General features: G+C 45.0%; 1 protein-coding gene across 1 annotated transcript in view; it reads right to left on the bottom strand.

Moving 5' to 3' along the window:
* Positions 1 to 23,570, bottom strand: part of OLFML3 (olfactomedin like 3) — a 133,749-nt gene extending 110,179 nt beyond the window's left edge. The window contains exon 1 of the mRNA XM_086923298.1: positions 23,278 to 23,570. Coding sequence (XP_086779424.1) covers positions 23,278 to 23,391 — 114 coding nt within the window. The 5' untranslated portion in view covers positions 23,392 to 23,570. The remainder of the gene's footprint in view (positions 1 to 23,277) is intronic.
* Positions 23,571 to 23,863: the final 293 nt, after the last annotated feature.

Genomic DNA, 23,863 nt, shown 5'->3' with positions numbered 1-23,863 from the left:
ATAGCCTTCTCTATCTTTGAGATCCCAGGATTTACGCCAGCCACGTTCCTTCTGTCTGCATTTTTGTCTGAGAAGCCTCAGATCGGCGGAAAACCAGGGGGCAGATGGCTTCAGTCTAGCTGCAGCTTTCAAGGAAGGGGGGGCAAGTTCGTCAGCGGCTCTGGTAATGGCATCAGTTAGTTCTTGGGCCGATTCGTCCACCTTCCGCTGAGTTGAAATACTGGTGTTAAGGATGAAAGGGGCAAGAGCCTCCTTAGTAAAGTTTTTGAAGCTCCTTTTAGATTGTTTTTTGCCAGTACCCACAATAACATCAGGGCAGGGAATGTCTAGAGACAGCGGGACTGCTAGATGGTCAGACCAGGTAATTGGTACCGGTATACCGACCTCTAGTCTAGAATCGTTAGAAAAAATCCCGTCAAGGATATGCCCCGCCTTGTGGGTCGGATGGAGAACTCGTTGGACAAAATCGCATGCCGCCAAGGAATTGAGCAGAGAAGAAGTATCTTTCGAAGCAGAGTCCTCTAAATGGAAGTTAATGTCACCCAGAATGGTGAGATGAGGTCTGCCAAAATAAGGTTCCAAAATTCTGAAAAGTTCTGGGCAGAAGTTGACTCTGGACCCGGGGGGCCTATAAAGTAAAATACCAGAAAAGGAACTCACCGGGGTGTGCACAATACAAAAGTATAACGCCTCAAAGGGATCCGTAGAGATCGATAAGGGTTTTATGGTACAAGAGAGAGTAGATTTAAAGAGGATGGCTATCCCACCACCTCTACAGCGTTCTCTATCTAACCTTAGGAAGGTGTATCCTTCAGGTATGGCCAAAAGCAGATCATGGCCAGAGGACTCAGAAGCCCAAGTTTCTGTGACAAAGACCCAGTCAGGATTCCTCAAACTGACAAAGTCGTGAAATTCAATCCCATGTTTGATCAGAGAGCGAGCATTGATCAAAAAACCCTGTTTGGAATTGGAGATATGACTAGCAGGCTGAAAAGGGATAGAATGAATACGGGCCTGAGTAGAGCAGGCAAAAGAACTGTTGCAAGAGGGACACAAACGGGTCCGACGCAGTACCTCGGGTCTAAGTCGGTGATGGCAGCAGAGCGCAGGGGGTCTCAGGGACAGAAGGGTACCATACAAATCCTCCAGGGAGAGGGGCGCATGCCTGCCAGGAGTCCCAGGGTCCAGCCCGTCCTGCAGCGCGTCCTCAGCGCGGACGGGCGCAGACGGGCTGAACTCTGGCGTAACTCCGTCGTCAGTCTGGCGTCCCCGCAGCGCGTAACCGCTGCGCGTCAGCATGGCTCACTTAAGTATACGCCTAGCGTCCTCCTGGCGACTAGAGCGCAATACCAGCCAATCAGCGCTAATGCTCGACCATCCACATCCAAGATGGCGCTAAAAAACGGACCTGCGCCGGGAAGCGGACCCGCCAAACAGCGGTGAGTATCCCTGAGTTAAAATGCAAGTGAGGGCCAGGCGCTGTCAGCGCAAGTTAAAAACAGGGGATAATTAACTCAAATCTCAAAGGAAATAAAAAACAAGGTTGTATTAAAAACGAGCAGCAGCTCGGTTCCTGAAGTGCATTAAGCGCATGCACAAATCAACTGGCAGCTACAGAGGGAGAGCGTGAGATTTACCTCACTTAAGTATACGCCTAGCGTCCTCCTGGCGACTAGAGCGCAATACCAGCCAATCAGCGCTAATGCTCGACCATCCACATCCAAGATGGCGCTAAAAAACGGACCTGCGCCGGGAAGCGGCCCCGCCAAACAGCGGTGAGTATCCCTGAGTTAAAATGCAAGTGAGGGCCAGGCGCTGTCAGTGCAAGTTAAAAACTGGGGATAATTAACTCAAATCTCAAAGGAAATAAAAAACAAGGTTGTATTAAAAACGAGCAGCAGCTCGGTTCCTGAAGTGCATTAAGCGCATGCACAAATCAACTGGCAGCTACAGAGCTGGGGGTTGGGGGCTGGGGCTGTGAACATGCACACCCTGTAAAGCAACGTACTCCTCACCGGGAGAGTGCGCCGAATGAGGATGGCTACACCACGCTCCCCACTGGGGTCCACTCCTGATGAATGGCATACAGGGAGAGAGTGCCAAATGCCATTCTTAGTAAGTCACCTTTCATGTGCCGAGGGCAGCTGCATTCCTCTATACACCAGATCAGGCAACCCTGTGCACGGCTGCTCCACAGGATTGTCTTACTCTGGTTTCTCAGTATTTTTCCGTTTATATTTATAAAAGCAGACAAAGGAAACAACGTTTTCCGTCTGCATCCGTTTAAAACCGGGGGCCTTAATCATAAGTTGTGATTTTAAATTCCGAGGCCAGTGACACCAAACTTGAAAGATCTATTGCTACCCAATTGGTAATTACATTTAAAAGCTATATTAAGGTAATCCCAATGTTATCCATACAAGAGTTAGTCCTTGGAGTAGTGAAAAATGAAATTGGGAGTTTTTCATTACTAAGACACGTAAAACTTAAAAGTACATGTCCTGCCTTTTAAATACATTGCTCCCTGCCCTATGGGTCATACAGAGTCTACCTTAGGACTGTCCTAGATATATAAAAAGGGAAGGTTTAGATTTGGTAAGAGGCTGAGGTTCTGTGAAATCTGAACCTGTGTTTAAAATATCATTATTCTGCTATGATTTTGATATCAGAGAAACGAAAATGGCAAGTTTAATATGTGTGTGTATTTTCATCACAATACAATGATGCATGCAGGAGTTATTGGCAAATTCATTCTGAGCCCACAGGCCCCAGGTTGTGAACAAGCGTCCATTTTAGTTGTTGCCCTTTACATAGGCATATACATGAGCCAATGATTCTTAAAGGACACATATTCCTTAGCTTGAGTTCTTCCTGACTCCCATTTGACCTGAACAGGCTGAATCTGCCTACGTGATGTTGGCCTCACCAAACCAGTCTATGCCCTCTAGTCAATCTATATTAAAGATCTGAGCAACTTGTTGTGTACATTGGCCTGAGCAAGATTAGAAGGCCGAATACAGTAGCCATGCCTGTTTATGACCCACAAGCATCCCTTATCCTACATTTCTATCTTCCACACCTGGCTCTGTTTCTCTGCTTCTGGGCTTTTACAATGGGGAGGTGACTGTTTATATGATGGGGAGGGAACCAGTTCTATTGTGAGCTTCTTCGGCCTGCACAGGAAAATATGTGAAGCTTGACATATGTTCATGATGGAAGATGGGTTGGTCAGTTTGGGCAAGTAGAATGGAATTCATAATTATAGCCTGCTTTGTTATGGTACCATGGGAGCGACCTACAATGATGTGTGTCACAGCAAGAATGTGAGCCTAGGGGCAAACTTTTTGTATAAAAAGCCTGCCTGAAAAAGCTCAGGCAGGCTCCCTCTTTCAATTGTAAAACTACGGTTGGACGACGAAGCCTCATAATTAATTATAATAAAGATGTCTTTTAATTTTACAGACTGGCTGTCAATTCCTTTGCTGCTTTATTATGCAAACTTCTGGATAGATCCCTGGTGGGGAGAGTGAGTCATTTTCCACTTTTCCTCAGTTGGCTGCCCAACTCGGGGCCTTATCATGGAGTGGTTATCTGCAGGAGTGTTTTGTCAAAGGATGGAAAAACTGCTGGGGAAGACAAGACAGAATTCTACCAAAAAGAGGTACTCTGGGCACAGGGTTTTCTGGGGGATTATCTGTCTCTGTGGCCCAGTATGTTTTTTGATTTTTCTGACTTAAGACTCTCCTAAAGATGTCACTCCTGACTAAGGAACCCATTCTTTTTTTTGCTGTAAGTATTTTTTTAACAGACTGTTAGTGCAGTGGGGAATTGACAGTTATAATCTGGACAAATATTTGTGTATATGCAAATTGCAATTTGTATTGGCAGTTGAAGAGATATTTTCTCCATCTGTTTTAGTTGAAGAATAAAAATGGGTCGCTCCCAGTCCTTTGGTTCTGAGTCCTTAGTTATTTATTGGTCGCAGAAATGTGACGCTTTGGTTTGGGTACCGGTACATTTGGTTCAGTTGGTAGGCCTTTGGTTGCTGTGGTTCAGATTATCGTTGGATAATCTTCCTCAGTATTGGTTCCTTAGTTTTATTTGAACACTGCAGTATTCAAAAACCGTGGGTCACGTACATTTGCGTGTATATCGTTGGAGATAGCCCCATGAAGTTTGAAACCCGACTAGTGAGCGCAGATGCCTGGTCGCGGTGTTTTGTTTTGTATTAGTATTGACTAGGTTGCAACAAAGGATTCCCGGTTGGAGGATTCGCGTCTGATACCTTCGGTTGGAACTCCAATTTATGAGCTCTCTGTTGAAGAATTTAAAAAAAAAAAAAAAAATTAGGAACTAAAACGTTTTTGTTGTAAATATGGTTTACAACTAGTTTTGGCAGGTTATTTTTGAACACAGTCTGTAGGCTGTTCCTTGTTCCTGTCCTAAGCGTTGACCTATGGGTTAAAATGTGTGTTTAAATGTCTATTTTGTTTTTGGGTTTTGTTGTAAATTGCGACGGCCCTATGTACAAGAAATGGTTAGAGCGCGCTGTTTTGTGTGTCCTGAGTGTTTGTTCCCCCTTTCTGTTTATGTCTGAAATGAGCTCAATGTGGGTGGTTCACATTTAATGGATATAAATGAAGCCCTAGACAAAAACGAAATTACATGTTTCTGCAAAAATAAATTAATGTACAGCATTTTCATTTAAATGCACTGTGTTGGATGTTCACAGGCAAACGTTTTTAGCTACAGTATATTTGATAGGAATGTTTCTTCAGCCAGCACTTTTTTACAGTTAAACACAGGTCGAATTTTGCATGAAGGCCCTTTTACATAAAAGAGGCCCAAAAAAAATGACGCAGAATGTGACGCTTTTTAAGTTAGGTATATGCGCTCAGGTTTGTGAGTTAATGCATCTAAATAAGAGGCAAGGGATGTAGTGAGCATTTTTATATGTAGAACAGTCACAAATAGCAATAATTAGGCTTCATTAGGAGAAAATAATTATTAATTATGAAAAATAATTATTAAAAAACAAGTGCTACAAAAATCGTTTTTTAATATTTGTGAAGCTTAACACTCATACTATGACCCCCTAGCATTAAAATGTTTGATTTAAGTTATGATGTACCACGAAAATGACCAAACACTTCTGTGCGCAATTTCCCTTACCCTAGGCGCAAACAAGCTCATTTCTATAAGGTATAACTTAGTATTTTCAAAAGTATGACTCATAAATTAGGTATTAGATATTCTAGTGATACCCAGTATGCACTAAAATTATAGAATATTTTTTCTTAGTATCCAGAATACAAAAGTCGATTTTCACATAAATAGACTGTTTTAAATGGTTTCAGGGCCCCTGTTTAAAGTGTCTCTTTAGTAAATACATACATTTAGATCTTAATATATATGTTTGCAGGTTGTGCCTTCTTATGATTCAGCGAGTCAATGTGTCATAGAAATTGTTTTAAATATAGTGAAATATTGCAAGTTATGTGGAAGTGGTTAAACCTACTGGCCTTGTCAGCTTCAGTTACCACGAGCAGGGGACTGGCAGAACCTGTATAACGTGTTCCAGCAGTAGCGGCCGAGATGTTATCTTGTAAGGCTGTCTTGTTGACATTTGTGACCTTTTAATTAGGGCCTCGCCTGTGGAATGCAGCATGACATGGTTAAACATGCATCTGATGCTAACTTCAGCTGCCTCTTTGTATTTAAATCCCTGCCCCTGCCACGGTCCTGACCTGAGGTCATTTGAATAGCCTGACTTGCTCCGATAAATTTAATTCCTGCTCATGTTTATAATTTAAAAGTATCTTCTTAGAGTGTTACAAATATGACATTAGCTGGGATGGGATTTTCGTTTTTGGGAACTAAAATGAGCAAAGAATGCAGGGCCATGTACAGCAATGATGATTGCATTTTAGCCAAAGAATAAATAATAGCTCCAGCATGTTCCTACAAAACGCTTGTTGTTCGGTAAATTATGTCATCAACACATTTATCTCAAATTAGAAATACGGCAGGGCTGACACAGCATTGCATCCCGCTAATAATAATAAAAGGAACACTATTTAATTTGTAAAACTGCAGCCTCATTTTTCAATACCCTGAAGGATTGTAGAGCCCACACGTGGTTTGCATAGCTCCCAGTTGCTTTCAAAATGCTGCACACAAGCGCTTTATATGAGATGTAGTTGATTGTATATGATTTAAATATGTAACCTTCATTCATTGCAGGCTGGCTTGTTCTCATTTGCCGCATTCACATTACATCTGCGTTAAAAGCGCACATCTGAGATAATAAACAAATAGGAAAGGTATTCCTCATGCAAAATTGTAGCACCTGCACTTCATGTCTTACAAATTAAGCACTGTGTAAAATGAGGAAACATGATTTCAAAAGGGTAAATGCAAAAGTGATTTCTTTGAAAAAAAAATATCAAACATTCTGCTAAATGATCTGTAGAACTGGTATGTGTGTCTCCATGCTAGGAACTAATTTTTTTTAGTTAAGTTTATTTGACAAAAAGAAAAACGAAGTGTTACATTAAGTTTTAGATAGGCAATAAGTAGAAGCCCTTCCCCAAAATTCTGCAACTTAAAGGCTTTAGGCCTGAGTGAGAATGGGCGTTTTTGCAAAGGTACATGGAAAAAGTTACAGGTAAGTAATGAAAAGTTTTTGTATGTCACGTTGTGTCATGTTTTGTAGTCTGATAAAAAGGGTTATAATTGATGTTGTATTATGAGAAATGTGTGTGTTGTGTATCTTTTCTGCTTCTTCCTACAGATAATTCATGGATTAATTCACAAGACACGTGAGTTGGCTGGTTGAAGAGAAATATTTTTTTTGCGTAATTTCTTTAAGAAAAAAATGTGTGCGTTTATGTTTCATTTATACATTTGGTCCACTGAAACGCGTTATTTGACACAGCGACATTATATTTTACAGCAGAGTATCAATTACCTGATGCCCTGCTGTCAAAAAAAGGGAATACTTGACAATTGAGATTGAGCTGCAGGTTTATAGTGTAAAGTACATATGCCATAATATTGTGCATGACCGTTTATTCATATATGCTGTTTGTTTGTCTGGGCTATTTTTTCCTTGTGCTTGATATACAGCAAGTATATCTTATGGCTTGAGATGGCTTGATATGTGTATTTATTTTTTAATTTTTTGTGTGTATGTTCTGTTCTATGGTGCTACTTTGAATTACAAGTTCCCCTGTGTTGTGAAGGAACGCATATGACGATATGCATTGTTTCACAATAAATTGGATGAATTTGTATTAAGATAAATTTCACAGATATGGACCTCATACTGTGAGCGAGTAAGGCAGCAGTTTTTCCAGTGCATGCCTAAATTTGGCTGTAATGATTTTTTTAAGAAAACTAAAATGATATACTGGATTAAAGTGTGCTATCCGTTCTTAGTCACTTACTGCCTTTTTCCTTAAGGACAGGCAGCTCTGCATTTATGCATCCTTGATTGGGCCTAAGGATGGAATTATAGATCCGTGACTAAAGGTGGCCTAATTTCGATATCGCATTTTTTTTGATCGCACTTTTTGATTCCTGAATAAGCCTATGGATTCATTTTTTTCCCTGAAGAGACAACTGAACATTAGTTAGAATTACCGTGTAGGGTATAGATTGTCAGCGGTAGAGTTAAATTGGTGTAACATTGGTCTTTCATGTATCCCTGTGCTCTTGGTGCTGTGTCACATGCCTTAGGCCACCCAAGCAAACTCTTGTCCTTCCTATAGATTTTCCTTTTTTTGCTCCTTCCCTGACCAATGTTGCATCATGTTTAGTTATTGAAGATTTTAGTTGTGTCCTACTTCCATTTTCCCTTCTCCACCTTCCTTTCACCAGTCAGCCCATTTATTATTATGGGTGTATTGTTCATGTTCACACTTTTAGACTGCAGTGATGTATTAGGAACCCCCCTTATGCTACATACCATTCCCTTTTGTGTGACCAGACTAGTTTTCGAGAATTTTCTTTAGGCCCACTTCAAATGTCTTTTTCAGACTGACTGTCAGGATAGTGATAGCCTGGTTAATTGACCCAATACAAGTTTTCCATCTCAATAGGAGATTTTTCCATCTCAATAGGAGATATCTCAAGTTTACATTCTTTTTAGTACGGCATATTTTTATGTCTATTTTTAATTTTTCAGTTCCCTTTTGTTTCTGCTGTTTCAATTTTTTTATAAGATGTGTTCTAATCATGCTGATACGATAACTCTCTGGTTCTTGTCCTCTTTCCTGCACAGTTGATCATTAGCCTTTGTATTACATAGCGCATTTGATGCACATTGTTTAAAGAAGGGACTTCTTCATGTCCTTGATAATGTGTATTATGTCATTTCTCTATTTGAGATGTTCTAGATAAGGAGTTTAGGAACACCTAGGCTTCATCATTAAGGAGAATATGTATTTACCCCATTAAATAATGTATCCCATTAGATAATGCCACTGTGTGAGGGCATCCATTTAGGTTCCCATGACGAATTGCCACTCCTTTGCAGATTGCAGGCCACTTGCTTGCAGCTCTCTTGTCAAAAAGCCAACCCATGAACTGTTTTTATATCTGACTTGAAGGAAACTAACAATTGTGTTACACTTCCTATATCACTAGGTTCTGCGGGAATCTTCCAGAGTCAAAAAGGAAGAATGTTACCCTGCAGACCGGTGATCAAAAAAGCCTGGTCCCCATCAGTAAACATGGCAGACGACTACAGACTTCTTGGCCTTACAATTCCTGACAGCAATCAGCAGCGTGAACAGCAATCAGCAGCGTGAACAGCAATCAGCAGCGTGGGCAGCGGTCATCAGCATGGACAGCGATCATCAGCGTGCCTCCAGTGGTACCTCCTAAGCAAGCCATTTGTTTCATCAGAAGGCATTGTGAAAAGAAAAGAAAAAAGGAGCTGATTTTCTGTTTTGCCTCAGAAGTTCAGTGCAAAGATGCGAAGGATCCCTGCTTTTGATGGCAGGACTGTCATCCACTTTGTGCAATTTGTTCAAACTGTCATGTGCTTGAACCTCTGGCAGCGCGCGGTCCCCTGACCCCCTTGGCCTGAGTTTTTGGCCTTTCCCCACACACACCTCTTTTCCCTTTGCACCAGCGGAATGGCAGTGCACCCAAGGATCCACGTTTGGAAAAAGGCACTACCTTCTGGTGCCCATGAGAGAGCAGCTTGAGCGTCTTCTGACACTAAATGACGAGTGTTGGAGTCTGGAAAGTGCTGCTGATCTTGAAGAGGTTGTTTCTCAGTGGTGCTTGTTTCTGCACGAGATGTTTTGTGCCCTTGATCTATGAAGAGCACATTTCCTGAGGTGTCACAGAGAAGAGACACTGGTGCATTTGTTTTGAGACATTGAGACTTTGAATGAACTGTGGGTGTTCCAGGAGGGCACTCCTACTGAGCATGAAAAGGCCTGGATCGAGAGGCCCAACGCGGAAGAAGATGATGGAAGCGGATTTGATGGACAATAGAAGCCTTCCAAGAGGCTTATAACGGATTTTGGACACAGCTGCTAACATAGACTGAGTAATTGCCTATGTAAGGGCAAAAGGGGCGTCTGAGGTTCTGTGAAATCTGAACCTGTGTTTAAAATATCATTATTCTGCTATGATTTTGATATCAGAGAAACGAAAATGGCAAGTTTAATATGTGTGTGTATTTTCATCACAATACAATGATGCATGCAGGAGTTATTGGCAAATTCATTCTGAGCCCACAGGCCCCAGGTTGTGAACAAGCGTCCATTTTAGTTGTTGCCCTTTACATAGGCATATACATGAGCCAATGATTCTTAAAGGACACGTATTCCTTAGCTTGAGTTCTTCCTGACTCCCATTTGACCTGAACAGGCTGAATCTGCCTACGTGATGTTGGCCTCACCAAACCAGTCCATGCCCTCTAGTCAATCTATATTAAAGATCTGAGCAACTTGTTGTGTACATTGGCCTGAGCAAGATTAGAAGGCCGAATACAGTAGCCATGCCTGTTTATGACCCACAAGCATCCCTTATCCTACATTTCTATCTTCCACACCTGGCTCTGTTTCTCTGCTTCTGGGCTTTTACAATGGGGAGGTGACTGTTTATATGATGGGGAGGAAACCAGTGAGCTTCTTTGGCCTGCACAGGAAAATATGTGAAGCTTGACATATGTTCATGATGGAAAATGGGTTGGTCAGTTTGGGCAAGTAGAATGGAATTCATAATTATAGCCTGCTTTGTTATGGTACCATGGGAGCGACCTACAATGATGTGTGTCACAGCAAGAATGTGAGCCTAGGGGCAAACTTTTTGTATAAAAAGCCTGCCTGAAAAAGCTCAGGCAGGCTCCCTCTTTCAATTGTAAAACTACGGTTGGACGACGAAGCCTCATAATTAATTATAATAAAGATGTCTTTTAATTTTACAGACTGGCTGTCAATTCCTTTGCTGCTTTATTATGCAAACTTCTGGATAGATCCCTGGTGGGGAGAGTGAGTCATTTTCCACTTTTCCTCAAGGCTTACCTTGTCTGTACCAGGAAGCCAGTCCTAAACAGGTATAGTCTCAACGGCTTCAGTGCCCAGACCAAAGTAAAAGCTTCTCTGTCAACAGCACTCTACCTCTGTTCCTGTGGAAGTAACCTCCTACTAATTAAGGCTACTGGTTGGTCAAGGCCTTCCTCATTCAGCTATACTAAGACTGCCCTATGCCATACTCTAAAGCATATGCTTGCACAATTAATTCCCTGGATAAATCAGGGGCTCTGAGCACAGGTCCTGTGGACATGACTTCCTTGAGAGAGACAAATGTTTTGTGACAAATCTTGGTTCAGATCACTAAGCTGGGCTGCTTCTTAAAAGTCAGTTCAGTTAAGGGAGCAACAATGGCGCAATAGCCCTCAACAAATCTTTTGTAATAGCCATTGATGCCTTGGAAGGCTCTCACTTCTGTTTGAGCTTTAGGTGGTTGCCAGGCCATGATTGTTTCAATTTTGGCCTGGAGAGGCTGCACCTTGCCTCCACCTATCGGTGTCCCAAATACACCACAGAACCTTCCCCAATCCGGCACCTACTGGTCTTGATGGCCAGGCCTACCTGTTGCAGGGCCTGAAGCACCTCATGGAGGTGATGCAGGTGGTACTCCAAGCAGGATCTCTAGAAACTAGTGTTGTCTAAGTAGGCAGTATAGAAAGCCTCCTTACCAGCCTGGACCCTGTTAACCAATTGTTGGAAGGTAGAGGGGAGGTTTTTCAAGCCAAAGGGCATCACCTGAAATTGGTACTGACCCTCTGAGGTAAAAATGCTCTCTTTGGCCCACTCAGCAAGAGTGATCTGCCAGTACTTTAATGTCAAATCAAAGGAACTGGGAAATTTGGCAGCGCCCAGCCTGTCAATGAGCTCATCAGTTCTGGGGATGGGTTTGCATCAGTCCTGTCAACCAAATTAAGTCCTGGGTGGTCCATGCAGAACCTGATTTCTGTTGTGGTATCAACAGCTCAGGGCTGGCCAGTGACTATTAGAGGGCTTAATCACCCCTAAGGCTTGGGGTCTTGATGCTGGCTCTCACCCTGTCTGACAACCTGTAAATTGTGTTCTTTACAGGGTGACTGTCTCCCTTGTCAGCATCATGGACCCATAGAAGTGGGAGTCCAGGGGTGAGTGAGAACAGGGGAGAAAACTGCTCCAGCAACTGGTAACGGTACACTTGCTGCTCTGGGGTCAGTGTGGTAGAGAGGTTGATACCCTACACTGATCTAGCATGTTCCTGTGCAGGGAAGAGGTCAGGGAGAGGTTCACTCTCCTCTTCCACTTCCTTTTCTGTCATGAGGAGTATGCTCACTTCGAAACTCTCAAAGTGAGGCTTGAGTCGGTTTAACATGAAGCACCCTTAGAGGGTCCCTAGGTAAGTGGCCCCACCCTTCTGCTCCTTTATCTTATATGGGCCAGTCCAGTGGTCCTGGAGGTCCCTGGGCTCTGATAGTTCCTTGACCCATACTTTCTGTCCAGGCTGTAACTCCACCAGAGAGGCCTTCTGGTCATACCAGGGTTTCATTACTTCTTGGCTGGCCTCTAGGTTACTTTTACCTTTTTCCAGAAGCCGTGCATCTGGTTGTGGAGGACCAGCAAGTAGCTGACCACATCCTGAGGGGGGTTTCCTCTGAGTGTGCTCCCACCCCTCCCTGACAAGGCTCAGAGGTCCCCTAACAGAGTACCCATAGAGATGGTCGAAGGGGCTGAACCCTACTCCTTTCTTTGTTAGGTACCTCCCTGTAGACGAAGAGAAGGCATGGCAAAAGGACGTCTCACTTACTCCTCATATGCTCAGGCAGGCCCATATTCATGCCCTTCAAAGTCTTGTTGAATCTCTCCACAAGACCATTGGTTTGGGGGTGATAGGGTGTGGTGAACTTTTAAGTTGCACCACACTCTTCCCACTTGGAGTTAATGTACGAGACATGAAGTTAGTGCCTCTGTCCAACACTACCTCCTTGGGAAACCCTATATGGGTAAAGATCCCCATTGAAACTCTATCCACCATAGGTGCAGTCACTGACCTCCAAAGGTATCTGGGGGGGGGGGGAGCAAAAGGTGGCCAGGGTTACCAACAGAAGAAAGACAGGGTAGAAAACTTAAAAGCAAGGAGCTTTCAAAATGCTCCAGGTAGTAGTGGTAACCAGTCCCAGTCTGATCCTAAGAAGAAGGGGTTATTTGATCGCAAGACAGGGACGTTTGTACCTCAATATACAGAGTGCTATATATATGGGCACAACAAGGGTGTATTCGAATGTCCCAAGAGGGCACAGCCCCCCACCCGTGGGCAGACACCAGGGTTGGCGAGAGTAGTACTTGGGAAGGAGGTAGTCCCAGTTAGTTTTGGGGGACTCATAGAGGTGACCCTAGTTTCCCTGGGAGATATAGAAATGGTGCCAAAAGCCCACCTCTTCAAATACTTCAAAGTATAGGCAGTGGGTCATCATTAATGAGCAACAGCTGGAGGCTCTGCGAGACATAGAAGCCAGCATGATAACTGTCAAGAGTCTGCTGGTGTATGCAGAGCAGGTCCTGCTGAACACATTCCACCAAGTTGTAGTAAATAAAAAAAAATCGTAAATCATACGTTCTTATATAGCGCCTTTCACCGTAAGGTCTCAAGACGCTTGCTTTGGGAACCCGTCCTCGCCTTTCCCTGCGAGATTACCCCTACTGGGCATCCCCAAGGTGAAGACCAGGCATCCCATCGCGGTGGGGCCGTAGTGGAGATTAAGCAAGCTATTGCCCAGAGTTGCAGAGTGTGAACCCACGATTCGAGTAGGCACCGAGGCGAGAATTATCGAGTCCGTGGACATTTTGAGCTCAAGGCCCTGCCGCGTCGGGGATTGAACCCTGGTCCTGGGTCTGACCTCTGCATCAGGGACTGCCTCCTCTCACCGGTGAGCCACACTTCTAGTCGCCAACAATTATGAGAGCCATCTACCATTGGCTCTGAATCCCTTTCAATGGGAGGGTCTCAGATTCTCTAAAAGTTGCTGTGAGCCCTGCCATGCCTGTTGATTGTTTGATAGGCAATGACTTAGAACATACTACCTAGAGGGAGGTAGTGCTCAGATCTCACTTGTAGATGATGGTATTGCTTGACTGGGTCTGTATGAGTGGTTCCGATGAACTATGATGCCCCGGAAAGGAAGTCAAGGATGTCTGGAGCCTGGAACAATGGCCCAGACAGCTGCCAAGGAGAGTAGCAAGGGAGCATGAAACCAATTCCTGAAGTTCCCACGCTGGAGGTTGATGGAGTCCCTGAGGAGGAGGCCCCCGAGCCAACTGAGGAAGACATTGCTGCCCTAGGTGACCTACCTGAGTTTGCCAGCTAACAAGTTTAGGGTGGGCCTACCAGGGAGGAGTTCTGCCAAGCGCATAAAGAGTGTCCCACTCTTGAGGACTTGAGAAGTCAGGCCTCAGCCCATGCAGCAGGTGAACCCTCTGGGGATCACCTAATCTACTGGGAGAACAATCTCCTTTATAGAGAGTCTAAGGTTCCTGGTCCTGGTGCTGGGACAGCCTGTGTGCTCTTTGCCCCCCAGTGTTGCAGGACCTTTGCACTGGGTTTGGCTCATGATCTACCCTTGGTAAGACATTTGGGGCAAGACATGGTCTCTGCCAGGATTGTCTCCCTTGCCTACTAGGCCCAAATGAATACATCCTCAGATGCCTTTCGCAGGGCCTGTCCCACCTGCCAGGCCAGTGGGAAATCGGGGAAAAAGCACAAAGCTCCCCATATCCCATAACCAGTCGTTGGCACCCCCGTTGAAAGTATGGTTATCAGCATAATTGGACCCTTGGACTCCAAGATAGCCCTGGGCAACAGGTTTGTCCTGGTTTTAGGGACCATTCCAACCAATCCTGGGTAGATTGTTAGCGCGGTAAGAGTGCTGTCCTGAGGCGGAAAGCCGGGACTGTTTTTATGCCTATAAAATTGCTGCTACTATTTTAAATTGCTGCTATTGATTTTACACAGAGTGCTTGTAAAAACTGCTCCATTGTGTTTAAAACGGACTTTGTAGAAGCAGGGCGCGATCCCCCGTTCCCTCCTCACCGGTCCCGCCATCTTGGGTGAGGGGGACGAGCTGGGCGAGCACTCTAGTGCTCAGACCCGCCCGACCTTGACTCTACAAAATGGTACCCTGGCCAAGGAAGCGCAGCGGACGAGCGCAGCGGGCACGCCGGGCGCGCGCCGAAGCCGCGCCAAAGCCAAGCCCGTCTGCGCCCGTCCGCGACCGGACACGGCCCAGGGCCAAAGCCCCTGGTCCTGTTAACCGGATCCGGTGGAGTAGGGACGAGCTGATGAATCTGTCCTCCGTCACATGTAGTGACGGGCTCCATAGCATGCATACAGGGGTGGACACAGGCTGCAGATTCTGCCAATTCCGATTCTGCACTGCAATGGCTGATACCCAGGACGGCCCCACCCTTTCGTGCGGTTTGCTTAATGTGAGGTCGCTGCGCTGCCATAAGTTTGACATCCACGACTTGCTCGTGGACAGACAATTGGACCTGTTATTTCTTTCAGAAACTTGGCTGGATACACACTCCGACCCTGATATCATTCAGGCACTGCCAGATGATTATCTGATGGTAAGGCTGGATAGACCTGAGGGCAGAGGTGGAGGCATAGCACTTGCATTTAAACACTACCTTGCCTGTCAAATTGAATCCGTCCACATGGCGGCAAGTGAGGTGGGGATGTTCACAATAAAAATCAATGGGGGTACAACTGTGAAGGGTTATTTAGTCTACCGACCGCCTGGCCCTCTGGCTAGGTTTAAGGGCACTCTCTTAGAGTGTGCCACAGAGATGGTGCTGCGGAGAGACAAGTTTCTACTACTTGGAGACTTTAACATGCACCTCGAAGATACACTAGACAAGGGAGCGATGGAGTTCCGGCAGGATCTTCAAGCATTACAGTTAGAGCTAAAGGGCCACCTTCCTACACACCAACATGGCCATCTGCTCGACCCAGTTTTTGCGAACTGGGAGGAAGTTAGGGTGGCCCCCCCAGTGCCTCTCCCGTGGACTGACCATTTCTTGGTGCCTTTTGAAATCTCTCTCCCTAAGAACAAGGTCACTGCTCCCACTCCCTTTAACCATCCCAGGCGCAAATGGGCGAGGTTTTCCCTGCCCAAATTCAATGAGGCTCTTATAGCCAATGGCCCCATTGGAGGCGATGATGCGGATTCGGTAAACAAACTACTTAACGACCGCATCACGGCTGCGCTGGACCAAACGGCCCCGTTAGACCATCCAAAGAAGGGTGGTCGTAAACAGAGATCGGCACCATGGTTTAATGAGGAACTGCGGGGTGCCAAGAGGGAGTGTAAGCGTGCGGAAAGGCAGTGGAGGGAAGAATATGACAATCAGGAGAGAGAGAGATATCTCATCCACAGACGAGCATATCACAATCTTATCAGGATAACGAAAACTGCCCACTATGCCGAAAGAATTTTGGATGCAGAGAACTCAGCAAAAGAACTGTTCTGTGTATACAAATCTCTTGTTGTCCCCAAATCCTCAGCGGGATCAGAGGACTGCTCTGTGGCTGCCTGTAACCGCATTGCCGACTACTTTAGTGACAAAGTGTCCAAAATCTATACCGCCTTCCCTGCCCAACCAACGGCAGATGGAAAGTTCGAGGCGTCAGTTAGAGAGGAAGATGGTCACAAGCTGCTGCTTAATTTCTCTACCCCGCCAGCTGAAGACCTGATCAACATATGTAGATCAGTGAAATCAGGTTCCCCACGGGATCCAGCATCTCCTAAACGGCTGGCCGACAGCCTGTCAACACTAGAGCCATATATTAGGCACCTGTTGGATATCTCCTTCAGGTCCAGCACTGTGCCTTGGGAATGGAAACAAGCAGTGGTGCTCCCCCTCCGCAAGAAGCCTAATATCAGCTTCGAAAAGCTGGAGAATCTGCGGCCCATCTCCCTCCTTCCCTACTTCTCGAAAGTGGCGGAGAAGTTGGTGAACCAGCAGCTAATGCAGTTTGTGGAAGAGTCTAATCTCCTTCACGCCACCCAGTTTGGATTCAGACCTCGACACTCGACTGAGTCAGCACTCCTTATGGCTTCCGAATCCATCAGGCAGGGGGCCGACGAGGGCCATACCATGGCCCTGATCCTGCTGGACCTCAGCGCTGCGTTCGACACTGTAGCACATCCCACCTTGCTACAGTGTCTGAACAAAGCAGGGATGGGTGATGCAGCGCTAAAATGGATTCAGTCGTTCCTATCGGGCCGTGGTTTCCAAGTCAGGCAGGGTGACTGCTACTCCAGGCGAGTGGCATTGGATCAGGGGGTTCCACAGGGCTCGTCCTTAAGCCCTACGCTTTTTAATCTATATGTGGCCCCGGTCGCCTCCATAGTGGAGAGCTACGGTCTGCGCATGGTGTCATACGCCGACGACACGCAGCTGGTCATCTCCCTATCGCGTGCACCCGGCCTTGCGGCGGACATCTTCAGAGCATGCATGCAAGATCTTGCTGCCTGGATGTCTGCCAATTGCCTTAAACTTAACGGCAACAAGACTGAGGTGCTGGTGGTAGGGGGAGGCCGGGCGGCGTGGACGTCGGCGTGGTGGCCTCCTTGCTTGGGACCAGCACCTACCCCCTGCCTGGAGGCGAGGAATTTAGGTGTCTGGTTCGACTCCGACCTTACCTTTGGCCCCCAGGTCAACCGGGTGGTCGGCACCTGTTTCGGAATCCTTAAGACTCTCAGGAAGGTTTTGGAGTTCCTTCCCATCAGAGCCCGCCGAACATTAGTGCATGCTTTAGTCACGTCCAAGATGGACTATGGCAACCTTCTCTATTTAGGAATCCCCGAGAAGAATCTGAGCCGCTTACAGGTCTTGCAAAATGCCGCTGCTCGGCTAGTTCTCAAACTTCCTAGAAGATCAGCCTCCAAAGCCGCGCTCCAGGCCTTGCACTGGCTTCCGGTCAGGAGCAGGGTAGAATTCAAAGCCCTCTGCACATGTCACCGGATCATTAATGGCAGGGCACCCCTTCCTCTTCAGGGTCTCCTGACACAATACGAGCCATCCCGCGCGCTAAGATCCTCTGGTTCAGGGCGCCTAACTATTCCAAAGGTGTCCAGAGCAAGGATGGGTGGCAGGTCCTTCAGGTACCTCGCCGCATCCTGCTGGAATAAACTTCCAGTAGCGCTGCGTCTGGAACCATCAGAGCTTATCTTCAGAGCCAAGCTGAAAACATATCTCTACACCAGATAGCGGCCCTTCCCGCAGGACTCCCTCTGAACACGCTCACATTTCAGCGCGGGGACACGCCGTTGTGCGTCACCATTGCGCTCTACAAGACCCATTATTATTATTATTATTATTATTATTATATTAGATTTTGTTGGTTACTCGAGTAAGGCACTGAATGGCTGGTTGAGGAGCAGCAAGGTTACTGATTTTAATGGGTTGTACTATTTGATGATGAGAGAGCACATGCTCAGTATCTGTTTTGCAGAGTTGCACCATCACCTAGTGGACAGTAAGATCAAGCTTGCTCAGAAGGGGGACCTCTGAGCACTGGTCAGCAGTGGTAAGGTGTGCAGAGTCCTAAAGCCAGCAAAACAAAGTCAAAAAAATGGAGGGAGGCAGGTAAAAAGATGAGGGAAGACCACCCTGTGGCTGTCAGGTCTAATAGTGGAGTGGCGTATAATGGAAAGGCGCCACATGCAATAGAGAAGATTGGAGTGGGGTAGAGTAGAGTGGAGTGGCGTAGAGTGGAGAGGCATACAGTGGAATAGCGTACAGTGGAGTGCTGTAGAGTGGAGTGGCATACAGTGGAACAGCATTGAGTGGAGTGGTGTACAGTGGAGTGGTGTACAGTGGAGTGGGGTAGAGTGGAATAGTGTACAGTGTAGTAGCATACAGTGTAGTGGCGTTCATTGGAGTGGTGTTCACTGTAGTAGCGTATAGTGGAGTGGACTATAATGGAATACCATACAATGGAGTGGCGTAGAGTGGAGGTGCATATATTGGAATAGGGTACAGTGGAGTGGTGTAAAGTAGAGTGGTGTACAGTTGAGTGATGTAGAGTGGAGTGGGTTACAGTGGAATAGCATATTGGGGAGTAGCGCATTGTGGAGGGACGTAAAGTGAAGTTGGACACAGTGGAATAACATGAGTGGAGTGGCATATAGTGGAGTGGCGTACAGTGGAGTTGCATATGGATGTAGATGAAATTTCTTAGGAATGTAGGTTATGGTGTGCAGGGTAACGCAAATCAGCGATTTGAGCTTACTTGTGTTTCTCCATATTTACCAAGCAACACTGGACCACACATTGTAGGTTTGCGCTGCTATGTAAATCTGACTTATGTATTGTGTTGCCTATGTGACCCCATGCATGTAATACAGCTTGGCCTGAGTTATATATTGTGCCACAGCATACCACAATAACTTTGCTGTATATTGTGGAACATGGTGATGATGAGCCAGTGTATGATTGGTTGTTTTTAGCAAATTTAAAGGCAGCCGTATTGTTGTTCCTACACTTTGGCTGTGTTCTGGATCTTAGATATAGGCAAGTAGTAGGTTTTATTGTTGTTTCCTACCTTTCACTTTATTACAGTTGTAATAGGTAGGAAATGTATCTATATATATATATTATATATGTTATTTTTTTACATATTTTTAAATAACTCACTGAGTACCATGATAGTACCTAGCAAGTATCTTATGTTTTATCAAATGTACTTTTTTGTAATTTTTCAAAGTTGTGTGCTACTTTTAGGACTCTGAAAGGGTGTTTTCTCACACTCAACAGTAGGGGAGGCGGCTACTGGGTAGATGCTGAGTTTGTCAGTTTGTACCTGGGGTGTCCTTGTTAAATAGTGTCGGGGCACTTTGAAAACCATGCACATTTGAAGTATTTGACAATACGTGCAAGACTATTGGTTCGACATAGCTGTCTAATAATATATGTGTAGATTACAACAGCTTTAAATGTGATAAATCGGCTTTATACAAATAAGCAACAACCTAGTGATGGCAGGAGAGTCTTTCAGGATATTGAGATATACAGAGATAGAGAAACAGGGGCATTATTTTGTTTACAGTATGGAGGTAATACATTTGCCGATATTGCATAGCTTACAATAACTTTGCACACAAATCTCTAAAGGTGACAGTTACAAATATCTAACAGAACTGATCAAATGAGGGAATTCACTTGTGGTGTTTGCTTAATACATACAGATTAGCAATTTGAACCACTGATACTATGGCTTACAATATGCTTACAACTTACAGATACCCTATTTAAGGATTGAAAAGGAAATGCGTGATTTGATTGAACAGTGGGGGTGCGTCTCAGGATTTGGAACCCAATGTGGGTTGTAATTATCACCACATTTAAAGTAGATGTCGGTATCTGAACCTGGCGTGTTTTTCCTACAAATTAGATTACATATAGTGCCCATGAGTACTAATATTAAAGTACAATGTGTTTTTTTCTGTTCTAATTTCTACAGGGATACGAATTTGGAGCATTGGGTATTTATTAGAAATAAGATTTTTGATCTTGCGTGCAATAACATATTCACTAAGTCACTTCTTTCGCACATCCACAATCCCAGAATTACTTTGATATTATTATTTTTTTCACAACTCAGCACAACTTAAATTGAACACACGCTCTATCCACATCATTACGCGCACTTAGAAATACACCTGGGATACTAAGGTTGCACGGGTTTAATATCCGAACCCCTATATTTCGGTCTCAGTATATCTCTCCATCTTTTTCGGGTTATAGATCCTCTATCTAATGAGGTTTCCACCTGTACGGAGAATTTGACTCTTCTGGCTTTACCGTAAATGGTAGATCTTTTTCATTTTTGTTTTTTGGAACATGCAATATGTAGTGAGTGTATAAAAAATAGCGCATTGAATACATAGGCACTTTGTATGTTTACATTTATACAGCCTTGAGAAAGTCGCGGGAACAAGACCCCTCCAAAAAGCAACGAAGCACGTGTTGGCTGTGGCTGTTTTGACTACCAGAAAGAAAAGAACGAGAAAATAATACAACAACTTACCGGATGGAATTGTTGATTATTTACCTGTTTTTATGACAATACTTCTAACTGTTTTTCAACCATAAAAGGGAAACCCTTCCTGTAAATCTAATGTGTGCTGGGGAGTGAAACAATTTGTATATTGAGTGGGAACTCAGATTTTGTAGAGTTTAGTGGTTCTTTACACCTTTCAGCACCATTTCATATAGTGGCTTAAACTAATTGATGTGTGTAATTTCCACCAAGAGGCACTAGCACCCTAGGATTAATACCACATTTCGAGGATTTCTGTCAAGTATGACAAAGTATGTGTTCCCAAACAGCAGCTGCATTTTTGTGTTTTGTCTATATTTTTAGGCCTGACCAGACCAAAATAACAAGGGACATTGTTGTTTGACCTTGTCTATGGTGGGCAGACTAAATCCTAGGAATGCACAGAATGCGAAAACAGCAGGTTCTGTTTGAAAATACAGTGTGGCACAAAGCAAAATATGTTTGTATAGTAACGTGCACAAAGCAGAGGGCAGTCTGCAACGTGCTCATGCTAACATAGGGAAAAACGATAATGGGCCTCCACTGGACATATACCAACACCTCATGTAGGATTTCCAAAGAAAGATGCTAGCATGCTACCATTTTCATTGCCATGTATCAAGGTGACTATTATAAACACACTCTGCCGTGTGGCCCGCACCTCCTACCCTGAAAACTGGGAAGAATCTAACATACTGCCGCAAGCACCCAAAATGTTTGCCTGCGTATGACTTACCAGCCTCAAGAGAACTTCACTGGTCACTGACAGTCCACCTTCAAGGAACATTTGATTGTCTACAGGACCAGGCAGAGCACAAGACCTTCCTACCTTCTTTCAAGTAAATGTGCAAAACTACACAATCGCATTGCTTGCTTTAGGCTCAAATCTTGGTTTGTTTTCCCTCCCTACACAAAAGTGTGCATCCTTGGAACCTCTTTATCAGTATTGGCTGGAAAATCATAAGAGTCCTCCCGATGAAGAGAAGAAGCACTTGGGGCCTCATTTATGAGAAGTGATGCATCGCTGCGTGAAAGCAGTGATGCGTCACTTCTCAGTGCGCCCTCCTTGCGACATGATTGATGCGTCATATTTACTGTATGATGCATCATGTCGCAAGGAGTTACAGATACGTTAGTATTTCTGACGTATCTGTGTGGCGCAAAAGTGACGCATTGCTGGAGTGTGTCACAAAGGTGACGCAACTCCAGCAATGCGTCCTTTCACATGGGGCAAGCCCCATGTGAAAGGGCCTGCATCAGTCTTACGCCTGCTGTGAGGCAGGCGTAAGATATTGACGCATTTGCGTCCTAGAAGTGGCGCAGTGAAATCTTATACATTTCACTGCGTCACTTCTATGAACCTTTCTTGCGTCAGAACGCCCCCTGCATACATTATACCTGGCGCAGATTATAATGTGGTGCAGGGGTTTACAAAGTGACACATCTACCTAGATGCGTCACTTTGTAAATATGGTGCACAAGGCACATTTTTTGCGCTGCCGGTGCGTCACAAAAAGTGACGCACCGGCGGCGTAAAAGTGACACACTGCCTCATAAATAAGGCCCCTGGAATTTAGGAATGCAGACTAGACCAGCCTCTTTTACAACTTGTGATGAAGGATTTCACCAACCAAATGGCAGAACCTTTCAGTATCACACGCAAGTTGTGGGTGGTGCAAGGCTCATGATCATACCCACCCCAGAGCCAAAACCATGTGTCCTACAAGGATGGTGGACACGACCACATGCACAACAATGTTTCTCTTTACTTTACTCCACTGGTAAGAGCAAATACATAATCACAGCAGCCTTCCAGTCACGCCTGGCACCACAATACTTCTCACATAAGTCACACTTACATTCACATACCCTTCCAACGGGACACAACATCGCCTTATAACCTTAAGCGTCCTTTTTCTTACCCTATACACTCAGGTACGGCAATACGTCACATTATAAGAGCACAGCTCTTCTCATCGCAAGCAATGTCAAACACTTCCCACAGAGGTCACTCTGCAAAGCCAAACTCTTCCAACTAAGCACAACCTGCAAAGTAGCATGCGAACTGCTCACTCAAAAGAGCTTTGTCGTTTCGCGAGGGGTCTGAATTACTTTATAAATCAATGATAATATGTAACAATAAATAGCTAACAAATACATATACATTGTGAGCTTGCAGAGTTTCTGTTTCCATTATTAGCAAGGGCTTAAAATCTTAGCATATTTTGACAAAAAAAACAGTTAAAGGTGCCATGCATGACATGCAAAAAGACTCTGTACACGTGTGTACGTGTGTACACGTGCGTAGCACCTTCTGTAATACTAACATCAGTGGGAAGCTGTCTAGTTCTGGCGCTTTTAGAGGATGCACGGTAACCTATGTAATATGACCCAAAGTAGAAAGGTGTGTGGTCGAGCTAATGTGAGAAACGTGCCTACTAGCACATGCCTCATTCATTTACCAAATTGTGATGTTCTGGTCTGATCTGTTTGCCTCAACTTTGTCTCCTGCCAAAAACTGCAGCTCTAGGAAAACAAGCTGAGCCACGTACAGGCGCTATAGAAAAAGCGCTATATGAGCAGGGTCCATTTATAACAAACTTGATGGCCGCGTGGTTCACTCAAAAGAGGGAATAAAGTCAATCTTACCTCCAGCACTGCAAGCCTTCTTTCCATGTACTCCATGAGGGCCTGCTGCTGCTGCCCATAAACAGTGGCAGTAAGAGCTAAGAGCGCGCAGAGAAGCAAAGTCCGGGAGTCCATGCTTCGGATTTGGGAGTGTACAAAATATAACCCGTTTCCCCACTGCGAACGTCTTTGTTTCAACCTGGAATATTCGATAATAGGATCGCCGGTGGGAGGCCGACTGTCCACTGTACTCTGTTTTATTCCAACCTACAGCAGGGTTGGAAGGCTTCTCCCTGTAGGAGGGGCTTTGCCGCATCTGAGGATCCCATTTCCCAGGTTTTATTAAAGCCAGCTGTGCAAAGCATAATTCCGAAAGTCCTCCGCATAAACAAGCTGCGTTAACCCTTTCACTCCCAGAACTTTAGCTTGAAAGAAGCCACGCGCTCAGTCTCGAGGCGTCAGAATGATTTGAGTCGGGGTTGATTCCAATATTCATGGCATCTCCGCGGGCAAATAGGTAACTGCTAATAACCTCCATGTCAATACGCTTCATTCATTATTTAAAGGTGGCAGAACTGGGTCTGCTCTCTATTTCGTGCCTTGTCAT

The sequence above is a fragment of the Lissotriton vulgaris genome, chromosome 5, assembly GCF_964263255.1.
Source record: "Lissotriton vulgaris chromosome 5, aLisVul1.2, whole genome shotgun sequence".
In the NCBI taxonomy this organism is placed as follows: domain Eukaryota; kingdom Metazoa; phylum Chordata; class Amphibia; order Caudata; family Salamandridae; genus Lissotriton; species Lissotriton vulgaris.
This window is presented reverse-complemented; position numbering and strand designations above follow the sequence as displayed.